The sequence below is a fragment of the Oculina patagonica genome, chromosome 11, assembly GCF_052425735.1.
Source record: "Oculina patagonica isolate OP01 chromosome 11, crgOcupat, whole genome shotgun sequence".
NCBI classification, from domain to species: domain Eukaryota; kingdom Metazoa; phylum Cnidaria; class Anthozoa; order Scleractinia; family Oculinidae; genus Oculina; species Oculina patagonica.
Window position 1 is genome coordinate 19,719,875 of NC_135768.1, and position 14,743 is coordinate 19,734,617.

The following is a 14,743-nucleotide window of genomic DNA, read 5'->3' on the forward strand; positions in this document are numbered from 1 at the left end:
GCACTATCCTTTTTATGAAGAAAAAGGAAATATCAAGAAAATAGCGAGACATAATTTTCTCTCTTTTTTTCAGTTCTTGATTGACAGTTTGTTTTACAGCTCATGTTGAACAACAATTGTAAATCATGTTGAACAACAATTGTAAATAATGTTAAACAAAAATTGTAAATAAACAAGAAAAAAACAAAACAAAACAGGAACTCGTAACGTTTGATCAACGTGCACTGAATTTTTCTCGGCGTTTTAAAAGATTAACAGCAGTTTAATGTGGCATCCCTAGAGAAGCTGACGTATGATGTAACATGAACTTATTTTATTTTCATTTTTTATAGTTCGTCCGTGATTTTTTTTTTTTTTAATAAAAACCAAATAGAAATCCCTGTCTCTGTAGTATTTTCAACTGTATTTGCAAGCGGTGACTACATGTACCCTAAATAAATTGTCGAGAATTGGAAGGCGACTCTCAATTCTATACTTATACATCGAAGGCCGCTTTAAATTTTATTCTGTTCAAATTTAAGAATGATCCAAGCATGCATTGGTTAATTTGGGAACTTCGCAATTTTCTAACGTTTCTTCCTATGTTCGGAATTGTAAAAAACCTGAATCAATAAAATGACAAGTCGTAAAATAGAAAATTCTCCGAATTAGTCTCTCTGCATTTCTTATAGTATTAGTTGGGAGAATTTAATGTTTGCAAACGTGAAACCCTAATGGCAACATACAAATTCTCAATACTGATCTCCATACATTTCTTATAGTATTAGTTTAGATGATTTTATTATATATATCCAACACTCTTTCCGATTAAAATGATTTTCTTTGTTATTCACTTACTCCATTCTTCTAAACAGTTAATTTATGCATTAAACCTGGATTAATACAATTCATCCATGAGTTGGCTCATACAAACCTTTGATTATAAACAGAGATGCCTTTGAAATCTTTGCTGTTGCTTATTTTTCAACTAGTATTGCTATACAGTGCATGAACAGATAAGGCGAAAGGGTGCAGCCTTGCCTGACTTTTGTCTAAAGTTTGAAAAACTTAGAAGACCATGCAAAGTTCAAAACGCAGTTTGTAACACTGTTTAAAAAAAATATCTGGTTTGTAGCCAGGCATGATAAGAATTTAAAAATTATTTGATAAAAAGTTGACACTCTTTCCGATTAAAATGATTTTCTTTGTTATTCACTTACTCTATTCTGCTAAACAGTTAATTTATGCATTAAACCTGGATTAATCCAATTCATCCATGAGTTGGCTCATACGAACCTTTGATTATAAACAGAGATGCCTTTTTATCCAATTAATCATTGATGGGACAAAGTTTAAGGAGAAGAGATTGAGACAAAAGAAAATAAAACAGTTGTAGAATGTATTTGCCCGATATTTTGGTCTGAAAAACCTGAAAAACAAACGTTCTACGGGAAGATCAGCTTACTGTTTTTTTTTTTTTTACATATTATTTCAAGATATTTTTTTACTGATCCAGGTCTTCAGAAGATTCGGCACTCTTCGTAAATAGTCGTTGTGAACTTCAAATTAGAGTTTTTGAAAGCAAAAGTTTAAATGTCTGAAGGTTCTCTGTATGAAGGCCCAATTCAAAGAGTCAAAAGCCTTTTTAAAGTTCCAGGGACACTTTCCCGGTTGATATATCGTGTTTTCGTCAGTATGGCCAGTAGTTGGCTATAACCTTACTTTATTATCTTGAAATTCAAAGAAAAATAAACACTAACATTACGAAAGCAAAGAATTCTCAACTAAAATGGAAAAAGTATGACTAAGGATTCAAAACTCCACCGGAATGGAACTATTGATTTCTCGACGTCCTGTTACAAAATCAAATTTGATGAATTGTTATCCATTTCGCCCCTTGTAATACTGTACTTATTCCTCTAAATACTTGCTCTATTTTGCTCTGCAGCATCGTTTTATTCAATTTATTTGTAAACAGTTGAACCTCTCTAATACGTACACCGAAGGGACAAAGCAAAGTGTCCGTATTAGAGAGGTGTCCGTTTTATAGAGTCTTCACTATGACGTCACTTTTGACTTCATTGACAGCTTAAAGTGTTGAGAAACTAAAATAAGGCCACACTCGTCTTTTCACTGCATCTAAATTGATTACTATCATGGCCAGAAATCGCGGACATTAGAGTCGGCGAAAATTTGATGCCTCGTACATTTAGCGGTCACGAAAGTTGGTAATAGCCGCTGATTCAAAGGCCTGACTTTGGGCTCATATACATCGACGATAATACACAAGAATGAGGCCTACATAGAGTAATATTTTGTGTAGTGGGGAAGCCACTGGCCAAAAATATTGCATGTCAAAAAAATTGGAACAAAAGAGCTTTCAAACGATGGCTTTTGCAGCAAAATTGGAGCAAAGACGGCTAAAATATCGCAGTTCAAAGACAGCGGATTTGTGGATTTCAACGTGGACTGCCACCTGGTTTTCTTTTCGACGATTTACGGGATTTTTAAAAGCAAAAAGCAGGGCGAAGAAATCAGCATCGAAGGTGAAAATTGGCCAAATTAAATAGTACATCATACGGTGCTTGTCCTCAAACGATCGCGGCACTTGGGATATCCGGATTATGTTATCTGCTATGGCGGATCAAAATCTGCTTGGGATGCAAAGATTGGATTTCAAGCCTCTGTAATATAGAGCGTTGTATGAGCCAAGCTTCGAAAATTAACATCGATGAAAAGCAGGGCCAGTAACATTTGTTGATGAAAAACAACTAATCAGAATAGCCGAGGGAACTTTCAAGAACTCGACCAGAGGGCGGCACTTGTTCCCGGTAATCCAGAACTTGCTCTGTTTTATTTTGTTTTATTTCTCTCATACATTTCCTTTGAGTGTTTGGCGGCCATATTGCCCATTAAACCCGCGCGTGCGCCGTTGAGTTGACCAGAATTTCTGGCCATGACAGCATTGAGTCACACTGTCTACCAGGTTAGTACTATATTCTGCATCTCAGCTACGTGTACTATATACGAATCAAACGAAATGATCTGCAACGCAATGCTACAGGAAGAAATTAACATTTAGCACAATTACGAACGTAAACTATCATCGCCTGATTACCGAAGTGGCCGTAATGAAGAGATTAAGTTTGTATGAATTTGCTCTCTGGGGCCGAGTTTTAGTGTCAGTTGTCCGTATTAAAGAGTGTCCGTATAATAGAGGTTTCTTTCTAAAGATAATACATGAGAATTTTGTTGGGACTTCGGAGATTCAGTCCATAAGAGAGAGCTGTCCGTATTAGAGAGGTGTCCGTAAAGAGAGGTTCGACTGTATTTGGTGACTTTTGGCAATATAATTGGAAATTAAAAAACAGCACTTTTCGATAATCAGTCGGCACACTGTCCTTTGAAAAAAACGAGTATTTACTGGAATATTTTTACCGACAGCAAAATTTATCCCACCATCTTTTAATCAAACTTTTTTCACCAATTAATCTTCCTTTGATAAACCCAAGTTTCGCGGCTGTTAACTAATTTTGCAATGAATTTATTGAGAGGTTAGCAATCTCTGAGTCGCTGTTTTATAGTCACGATTTAGTAATGTTACTGATTGGGCGCCAGTTTTTAATAAGATTTGGTTCTGTGTCTTTGAGTTTACTTGCAGCGGTCTTTTTACCACGGCTGAGATAATATTGACTCGTAGATGGATGATCTTTTTTCCACTCAGCCATCGGCAAGATGCTTCATGAACAGGGGCAAGAATGTTTTATCATTGAACAATGTAAGGTTATATTCATCTAAAAAAAATCGAAATAAAGTCAAGAAGTTTAATCAAACGCCTTCGACTTATATTTACTTTGTAAGACCATGCAATTATTAATGTCAATCAAGCCAGTAACCGGTGTCACTTTTTCGCAAAAAAGATGAATACGTTACAAAAAAAATCACCAAAAATACAAGCAAGGAAAGTTAATTAAGAAAAACAGTCTGTTTTAAAAATGTACTGAACTTAGTTGACGTCTTCTCTACTATTTAATCAGGTTTACGGTTATATCCTTTTCGCTGGAAAGAAAAGGAACATAATTTAGTTCAATTTTTTGCTGCAAAACTACAACGGATTTGGCAACTCTAAGAGTTGAGATTCAACATTGATGATGAACAATACTGACAAACACAACAACGGATCGGCAGACCATCACTCAGGGAACGAAGACAACTCTACTCCTGAAACTATTATCATCATAAACTGTGTTCTTAATGCTCCACTGATGCTCATATCAATTCTGGGCAACGCTTTGGTATTGGCCGCCATTATCAGAACACATTCCATTCGCACGACATCATGATCAATGATTATGCTCTGTTGTCTCGCTGTTTCAGACCTTCATGTTGGATTCCTGGCTCAACCACTTTATATTGCCAAAGACCTTACGGAAGACCGTTTCCTCACTCGCGTTTGGTCGATCGGAGGCGATTCCCTAATTGTAGTTTCCCTCCTGACAATAACAGCCATCACCTTGGATCGATTTCTGGCTCTTCACTATCACATGAGATATGCTACTTTAGTGACTAAATCCCGCGTTAAATATACTTTAGTGATGATATGGCTAATTAGCTTTCTTGTATCGGGTTTTCATTTTCTGAATACGGGAATACAACACTTAATAATAGGCATTATTATAATCGTTTGCCTGATAGTTTCCACATTTGTCTACATCAGAATTTATCTCATTGTTCACCGACATCAGTTACAAATGCGCGCTCAACAACAGGCAGTGCAAAGTTCCAATGCTAAAAGTGCACTTAACACTTTTGTGTTCTACATAGCTTTGGTTATCTGTTATTTTCCAATGTATGTTATATTGACTCGCGAAGGAATATCTGGAAAGATCTGGTATACAGATTGGCGGCTCTTTGCTACTACTTTAGTATTTAGTAACTCGTCCATCAATCCATTTCTGTATTGCTGGCGTCTTCGCGATCTTCGAACGGCAGTTGTAAAGACAGAAAAAAAAAAAAAAAGTTGTAAAGACGGCAAGGCAGATGCTATGTAAACAAACAGTAAAAAACTAGAAATTTCTTTCTGAACTAAATGAATTGTTTTCAGAATAAAGCAAAAAAGCAACAACGTTTTTCCCTCGATTATCAGTTACTTTTATAACTCAGTCGTGAGCTTTTTATTTATGGAGAGTTAAAAATAACACGAAATACCAACTAAACTGGCGGAGTGGATGTGCGCTAAAGCTTTTTCGTGTGTTAAAGAAATAATTATTGTGATTAAACTTCAAGTGCGAGAGATGACATGCTCTATGTTCAGTATGTTATTTCTACATTTTATTACGTCTGTAGTACATCAAATTTAAATAAAAACCAAATAAAAGAAACCTCCCACTATATACTACCTTCCATTGGATTTACAAGCGATGTACTATGTAAAGTGTTAAGATTATGCTTAGGCTAATTTTAATGTTCAATTTCACTTTGATTACAGCTGTCTTTGTACACTCTGAACTACAAATTAATATTGACTCGAAGGCGAATGTTTATTCCTCTCGGCCATCACCAGGGTGATCACTGAATAAGCAAAGAAAGACTGTATTACCTTTGAGCAATGTAAGGTAAATTCCATGTAAAAAGGATAGCTAGATTACCAGAGATTTAAGCAAACGCCCTATGAGTTCTATTTACATTATAAGACAACTTCTTATATTGCCCACACCGGCGCCGCTTTTTAGCAAAACTTGAATAGCAGAAAGATTTAATTGCCCTTCAGGGCTTGGCCCAAAGGCTAAAACCCGAGGAGGCATCCTTCAAAAATATCGCGATTTGTCAACGTGGCGCGCAAATAGTGTCGGGAGTTGTGCAAAATGCCCGCAAGTGGGCATCCGGAGGTGTGATAAATGCCTGTAAGGTGATTGGTCAATTATGACGCGAGAAAAACGAGTCTAAAATAATTGGTAAAAAAATTAGTTCAAGCTTGAGCTGAAGATAATTTGAGGTTTCATTCGAGATGTTATTTGAGGTTTCGTTAGTGATTTCATTTCACAAGCTCTGGAAGCCCTAAGCTATGTCAGTTTTTCTAAACGTTTGCGAGTGTTAACTCGCAGAGAGAGAAGAAAGGTAAGGAAATTCACATTTTCATGTAAAAGAATATTTGACGTTTAAAGTACGAACATGTCTACAAACTTGTCCGCGAACTACGATAAGCAAGTCCAATACCGCACGGGGTAAAGTCTTGATCAGTCCACCTCTGGACGAGATTTGCTAGACGACATGCGGCATCAAAAACAGGGAATTAAAAAGCGACTTCGAAAAAATAAAAACTCTCAGCAGACGTTTAAATTCTTGCTAAATATTTTGAAGACAATCGGGCTTAAATAGAAGTTTGGAAACGTTTTGCTATTGCCAACGTTTATCTTCACTGAGATCACTCAATACGGCAAAACACGGTAAAATGTTGTCAAGCGGTTGCAGTGGCTTTCTTGTAATATCAAATTTACGTGATCATTTATTTTCTGAATTTTGTATAATTTCGCTTTGGCATCAACAGTTCATCCTAAAAGTTTTATTTCAATCGCATGTCCTCGTACTATCTTGAAGAAATGAAGGCTAGAAAGCATATGATATTTTGGTGATCAGATTTAAGAAGTAACTGCCAACGGAGTGGCAGGGTATTCTGCAGTTAAGCCAAATTGATTTTCAATCAATTAGCAAACAGAAGAGCCAAAATATCAAGCGAAAGAATTGACTAAAAAAGGATGAGCTGAAAAATAAAACACTGATTAACAGCGGGGGCAGACTAAGTGTCAACTATCCCTAATTTAGACTCACAGTCTGTTTTAGAAAATGCACTGAAATTTGCTGAACTTCTTATTGTAAGGTGTAAAGTTAATGTTTATGTTTATCCTTATATTAATGTTCAATTTGAGAATGTATACAGCTGTTTTACACTCTTTGAGATACTATTGACTCGTAGATGCATGATTTTACCCCTCGGTAAGGTGCTCCATACATAAGAGAAGTAAATGGATAAATAAGGGAAGCAATAAAAGGATGTATTATCATTGAATAATATAAGGAAATTTCCATCAAAAAAGGCACAGTAAATTACTAAAACCTTAATCAAACGGCCTTCGAATGATATTTACATTGTAAGACCAATTCTTTTGTCAATCTCGCCACAAACCGCCGTTGCTTCTTTTTGAAAAAGATAAATACGTTATGAACACAAAAACGCCAGCAGGAAATTAAAGTTAATTTTGAATCACTGTCTGTTTTAGAAAACGCACTGAACTTTGCTGTTTTCACAGTATTCTCCATTCCTAAACCAGTGTTGTTATATGATTTTCTCTCGAAAGAAAAGGAAACTCAATTGGTCAATTTTTTGCTGTTAGACAAGGATTTGACGACGCTAAGAGATAACTAGATTCATCGTATGATAATGAACAACAACGACAAACAGACATATAGACGACACTTGCAGATTTGACATGCAGTGAAATGTTTGGATGAATAACAGTCGTAATGAATTTCATGTGAGAGATAACATATCCTTTTTTTAACTCGGAAAGAGTTGTAGTTAGCGAAGTGAATTTCACTCCTTCCCTCCTTCACTCGTTTCCTGTTAGACATAGGCACGCAATGCGTGCAAGTGTTTTAAGGCCTCTAGAGAATCAGACCTGTTCTCTGATTACTTACTTTTCTAGTTAAATTACATAATATTAACATGCTTAAGTGTAATACTCCATAATTTTCGAGCTATTTTAGAAGTTTGCGGCCACCGTACCTCACCGATTTCGCTGAAATTTGGCATGCAGTCTTGTTTTAGGGTCCTAACTACCAAATGGATATTAAAAAGTTTCAATTCTTTTTATTTTGGAAAATATCGAGAAGGCCGATTTGAAGCGTCCGTGACGGGCCGCTACAATGGCGGATCGAAGGTGTTCTTGTTACTTCGACACTGAGCCTGCCGTCACAGTTTCTCGATCATACTTGGTACAGTTATAAAGAACTATCTTTCTTCTTTCAATTTATCAACATAGATTGGGCAAATGCTGAGTTTGAATGATCAACGGCCAATAAGTTCAAAGGTATGTTAACGATGTTTTGAACAGCCTCAAATTTACTACCAAATGAAAGGCTTATAACTCCACTGTTATCTCGATTTAGAACTAGCCAATTACCGTGAACAAAGCTTGTTCATTGGTGAATTGATTCCATTAATAAAAAAATTGGGGAAATGTTACAGTTAAGAATAAAAAATTATAGAACCTCTAGTAAATTGGCCATTTCGGCGCCATTTCAGCGGATCAGCTCATGTAACAGCACATAATCGGGAGAAACATGAAAGGGTTACGGTCGTTTAAAATAAGCAGTTTTCATGTATTCTTTGCTTATCTTAAACAAATACATGATCTTTGCTAAAGATATGGCGATTTTTGAGCGTACGATTGTTTTTCCAAATTTTTATATCGGCGACTTTGTTGTCGAGATTAAACGCTGTTGTAATTCAATATGCGTTTCACAAGAACTTCTGTTGCTCGCATTTTCCAAATCATTGTTTAAGAAATTGCCCATTCCGTAACAGAGTCATTCTTAATTTTTCTTTAAAAATTACTAGGAATGCAAAAATGTCATAGAACGATTTTATACTAGTGGAAATACCTGTCAGACATAACTTCAACTGTTCGTGTTATCCGGCTGTTTTCACAATATGCAAATTAAGGAATTCTTAAAGTGCCTATCTTTAACTATTTCACGCTTAAAGATTCCTCAAAATCTTTTCGCCTACCTTTTGGCCAAACAAAGGTTTGTGTCTCCAGGCAGAATGCGCGTTATCAGCAATGAAAGTCGAAGAGATACAGAAGCTCGAGTAAAATTCAAACTGCTGTGAAATGAACATCGTTTGAGCTTGACGCCTATTTATAGATTGCGCCCGTTAATTAAGTTTATTCATTTGGCGATCAGATAAAAATCAATGAATGATCAGAGTTAAAAAAGTCCATTTCACGGATATTTGTTTCAGAAGCATTTATGCATAGAAATACCGGTTTATTATTGACTGTTGACGCGGTTAAAAAATACTCGGCTTCCAGCGGTAAATCTGCATTTATAATTGTTGGGAGTTTGGGGTGCTTTTGTGGTGATGTTGTTTGGGGGTGGGGGGTGCCTTCGTATCCTCTTTTGTTCTCTGACACAGTGGCCTGAATTTGGAATAAAAGAGCTCATCTGTTAATAAGCATAATGCGAGCTGATTTCGAAATAAACATGACTTTACGTTTGTGTCATCAGTAATTATAGCGTTCGAAGAAGGCGTGGCTTAGTCGTGGCTTAGTCTTCTAAAATAGCGTAATAACAGTGGAGCTAACACATTTTTTTCATTAGATTGAAATGAATGTCAAATCAATTCTTTTTAGGACAAGTTAAAAGAAACAAATGTTTTTCGTCCAGATTTTTACAAAAAGAGAACGGGTGAGCACTTGGCTGTTTCTGTTATCTCGGACTTTTTTTATTACAGTCGAACCTCTCCATAAGGACACCTCTGTAATACGGCCACCTCTATTATCTTAACGCTTATATAAACGTTCAATTTAATTTTCTTTGCTGTTGTTTAAATCAAAATCAAATAGAAGAATCCTGTCACTATATAGTACTTTCCATTGCATTTACAAGCAATGTATGCTATGTAACCCGAAGGTTGAAAAAACGATATGTGAAGTGTAAAGATTACGTTATGCTTATCCAAATATTCAATTTGAGAATGTTTTTAAAGCTGTTTCTTACACACCGTGAGTTTTTTTTGACTCGTACCGGATGAACGTTATTTTTTCTTTCGGCCACCAACAGGGTACTTCTTGAATAAGAAAAACAATGAAAGGATGTATTTTCATTGAGGCCCAGTGAATTACCACAAACTTTAATCAAATGCCCAACGAGTTATATTTACACTGTAAACCAATTCGTATGTCAATCTTGCCTCAAACCATTGTCGCTTCTTTTGGAATAAAAATCAATAGGGTATGAACACAATTATCAAAAACACGACAGCAGGAAAAATTAATTTACAGACAAAATGTACTATACTGTATTGTTTTCACAGGTTGGCTTATTCTCTACTCTTTTATCAGTGTTGTTATATGCTCTTCGCTGAGAAGGATTGATAAGTCGACTTTTTGTTATGAAACAAGGATTTGACGACACTAAGAGTTTATCAGATTCAACGTTGATGATGAACAATACCAACAAATTAATCAACGGATCGGCAGAACATCATTCAACAAACGAAGACAACTCTACTCTTGAAACTATTATCATCATAAACTGTGTTCTTAATGTTCCACTGATGCTCATATCCATTCTGGGCAACGCTTTGGTATTGGCCGCCATAATAAGAACTCCTTCTATTCGCTCAAATTCAATAATTATGCTCTGCAGTCTCGCCGTTTCAGATCTTCTTGTTGGATTCCTTGCTCAACCGATTTATATTGCTGAAATACTCACGGAAGACCTTTTCGTATACCATGTTTGGAGAATGATTGGGGCTTCTTTATGTACAATTTCTTTGTTGACAATAACAGCCATCACTGCGGATCGATTTCTGGCTCTTCACTATCACATGAGATATGCTACTTTAGTGACTAAATCCCGCGTTAAGTATATTATTATTATGTTGATAAGCTTCCTTTCATCATTTTTTCACCTTTGGAGTCTGCGTTTACATAACTTTCTTGCAGGCGTTGTTATAATCATTTGTCTTATAATTTCCACATTTTCTTACATAAGAATTTATCTCATTGTTCGTCGGCATCAGTTACAAATTCACGCTCAACAACAGGCAGTGCAAAGCTCCATGGCTGAAAATAACTTGAACATGTTGCGATTGAAAAGAAGTACAATGAACACTGTCGTGTTCTACATAACTTTGATTATATGCTATTTTCCAATGTATTTTGTTTTTGACTCTCTACGGATTATCTTGCACTGACTGGCAAAAAAATCGGAATTTGCTTTCACATTAGTGTTTAGTAACTCGTCCATCAATCCATTTTTGTATTGCTGGCGTCTTCGCGAGCTTCGAACGGCAGTTGTAAAGACAACAAGGCAGATGTTATGTAAACAAACAGAAGAAAGCTAGACACTATCTTTCTGAAAGAAAGAAAATAATATAGACAGAATACAGCGAGACAGTTTTCGTCTTTTTCTCGTTTGTCAGTTATCTTTATAGCTCATGTTGGAGAAAATGTAAATAAACAAGATTTGTCAATAAACAAGGTATAAACGACTCTTGGAGGACTCCGTAATGTTTGATCAATGAGCACTGAAATCTCTCTCGGTGTTTTGGAAGATTAACCTTGTTCTAAGGGCCTCTCTCCTTTTTCTCCCTTGTTGAGGAGAGAGTCCTCTCTCCTCATCGACATTGCGGGCATTGTGACTGCATGCCTTAAGTATGACATAATATTTAATGCCTTTTATTTCTCTATATACATTTTGTCTTTGACAAATCAAATAGAATAGATCAAAGGCCGCTTAAAACTATTTTCCGTTCAAAAAGAAAAATGCTTCAAACAATGGTTGATTTGCGAGCTTCACCATTTTATCCGTGCTCCTCTACCTTGGGCTGGACGTTGTCGCGGTGTGAAGCTTTAGCACAACGATCTAAAGGGCGCCTTCTATGAGATGCTCCAGAAAGACATTGACGCTACGCCACTCCACGACCTTCTGAGTCTTCTCAGAGATGCACATGCCAAGGTAGGATCCGACAACACTGGCTGGGAAGGCACCTTGGGTAACGAAGGACTCGGCGCCATGAATGATAATGGCCTAACATTTGCATCTCTCCGTTCTGAAAACAGTCTTGTCATAGGCGGCACCTTTTTTCAGCATAAAGACATCCACAAGTACATGCATGTTGTACACATGCCATCACCAAATGACAAAGATAAGAATCAGATTGATCGCGTGGCGATCAGAAGAAAATTCAGGAGATCCCCATATGACGTCAAAGTACAACGAGGAGCAAACGCTGCAAGTGACCATCACCTCGTCCGATGCAAGATACGCCTAAAGCTGGCAAGAAATAGAAAGAATCAGATGGCAAGGACCATCTATGACACTGCAAAGCTAAAAGACTCTTTGCCCAAGTGGAACTTCAGCATATCCCTGAAGAACCGAAGATAGTGAAGACCTGGGCGTCGATGATGCATGGACAGAGTATGAAACCCTTGGGCAAAGAACAAGGAGGGTCTGGATGGGGGGCTATAAATGTCAGTTGTCAGTTAAAATTTTGGCCATTTGTCAGTTGTCAGTTAAATTTTAGGCCATTTGTCAGTTGGAAGTTAATTGACTGTTAATAATTAACCATGTAGCTTAACTATTTCTTTCTGACCCAAAATTTAGCTAAAAAAGCACATATTATGTAAATTATATCATTCATTCGAAAATTGATAACATAATAACTTATTTTTTTCCCAATTTTGACGTTGAAATCAATGCAATTGGCCTTTTATGTTTCTAAAGACGTTCTTTATCAACAAATGCTACTCAAACGATAACGTAGTTCGCACCGCCGCAACGCTTCAAAATTTAGTTCTGTGCAGGGCCGCCGTAATGATATCATTATTATAGCACACTCAACAAAATGACTTGATTGTGATTGGACGAGAGCTCTACCTATAACACTTCTTTCCGAAGTTGACACGACGTATTTCGAAGTTTGCACGAAGTCTTCTTCCGAAGATTTCCGAAGTTGACTCGATGTCTTACGAAGATTTACGATGTTGGCGCGAAGTCTTATGAAGGTTTACTTCACTGAAGTTTACACCCAAAGTAGTCTAAAGAGGAACCGCGGGGTTATTAAGTTTATCGTTCCCGAATGGTCATGATTCACAGTACGGAAAACTAGAAATAAAAAATAAGGGCACGTGTAATTTTAAGAACTTTCAAATAATTACTTGAACCTAGCCTGGTGTAAACGCCCGATTCGCTGCTATTTATGGACGGACCATTATTTTTTGGAGGTGGGTGCAGGGGGGGGGGGGGGGTATTGTTTGCAGGGCCTGGAAAGACAAAATTAATTGTTTGTAAACACGATTTGTATAACAAATCATAGTTTGAATTTCGGGGAAAATGTTTGCAGTGATGCATAATATAAACTACAAAAAAGTTTGTAAAGGAAAATTTTTCATACCTCCCCACCAAGAAAATAATGGTCCGTTCCTTATTAAAAGAATTGTTTGAAAAGTTTCCAATTTGTGGTTAATACAGGACTGTAATTGGTTATTTGGTTGTAAAGGATTGTACACTGGCAACATAATACAGAAAAAATCAAGCGCACTTTCTTGTTGATGTTTTTTAAAAAAGGAAGTAATTCCACAAACTATTGTACCCAAGTTTATAGCGCTGACGAAAGATTTGAGTGAATATAAGCTAATATAATATCATTTTGAGCTTCAGAAATACTTCTTGCTTGAATACAATAGCCTGTTGGTTGAATGACGTTGATACAATTGTGTTTTTGAAAAGGGCACTCCCGAAATTATTTCCGAACAAAACTTGAAAAGTTTCTATTGTGTAGTCAATATTAGCACACGTACATTCGAAGCCGGAATAATTTTGACATTTTTAAACAAGAAAATGTCATTTCTATCGCGTTTAACTGAGCTGTACTATGATATGTATCTAAGTCTTTCAGAATTGCTGTCAAGAAACGAAAAACGTTTCGCCGCTTCACGCGATCACGGTTCACACTTCACGCTTCATGCTTCCGGTGATTGCGTGAAGTTCGTAATTACGTCAGAGCGAGGGCGCGAAGCTTTGTATTCTTCCGAAAAAAATCGAGAGCTTGTGTCAACAAAGCGAGATAATTGTAAAGGAAAGGATTTGTTTGTCTTTAGATTGAATTGATCCTGTCAGCTCCTTCCAAATTGGCCGTCATTTGCATTCTGTCAATTGAGGCGACAAGGAAAGTGTTTTTTGATGTGCGACCACCGTATAAACAGTTGCTAAGCTCGTCGAAGGTTTGTTTTTAAGGGAGCTATGCTCAAAGCCGGTGACTTGTGAAAGAAGAATTTTACCGCTTGATTGGACTCAAAGATTTTGTTTTACAATTGGCTCATCCAAGGAGATGCCGAAGTGTTGTGGAAGCTTGTTTAATAGCGGCGAGAAACCAAACAAGATGTCCTCGTGTTGTTTTTATAGGTGACAATTTTGGGCAATTTTTGGCAACTGAACGCATTGTTTTGGATTCTTAAATGTGCTGTTTACGTCCTTAATTACAGTTAATATAATTTCACAGCAAGTGTTCCCTTCAAATTCCTTCGTTCATAAACATCTGTGTTGTGTATACACGAGTAAACGTATTACACAACACGCGCAGAGGAGATGTTTGGTGAAAGATGACATCGCATTTTGGAAGACGGTTAGCTGTTTTACTGTGGAAAGCTCAGCGTTAAAAAACGCTCCATTTCTTAACTATTGTGTATAATGGCCGACAATGAAGTACCTCAAGAGGAAATTGAGAGTGGGAAAAGTAACAGCGTTACAGTACTTATTGAAAACGCTGACGAAAAACCGCAAGCTTTGGAGGATGCAGTCGAAGGGAAATCTCGTTCTTCTTCCATCGCCTGGTCAACGCGAAGTTCGATCGCCAATCGAACTCGTGAAAAGTTTCGAAGTCTAAAGCGGCGATCATCGGTGGAAAATTTTGGACAATTTGGCTTCTTAGTTCCTGCTTTAGCCTTGTTTCCTCAAGCAGATGGGGTAAGCAGAA

General features: G+C 36.9%; 1 protein-coding gene across 2 annotated transcripts in view; it reads left to right on the forward strand.

Annotated features, from left to right (window-relative positions):
- The first annotated feature begins 13,808 nt into the window (after positions 1–13,808).
- The window catches only part of LOC144630002 (uncharacterized), a 47,368-nt gene continuing 46,433 nt past the window's right edge, over positions 13,809–14,743 (forward strand). Inside the window, exon 1 of one of the 2 annotated variants that reach the window (XM_078488266.1) lies at positions 13,809–14,733. In XM_078488266.1, the coding sequence (XP_078344392.1) occupies positions 14,458–14,733 (276 nt within the window). In that variant the 5' untranslated portion in view covers positions 13,809–14,457. The remainder of the gene's footprint in view (positions 14,734–14,743) is intronic. The other variant, XM_078488267.1, reaches the window with a different exon arrangement.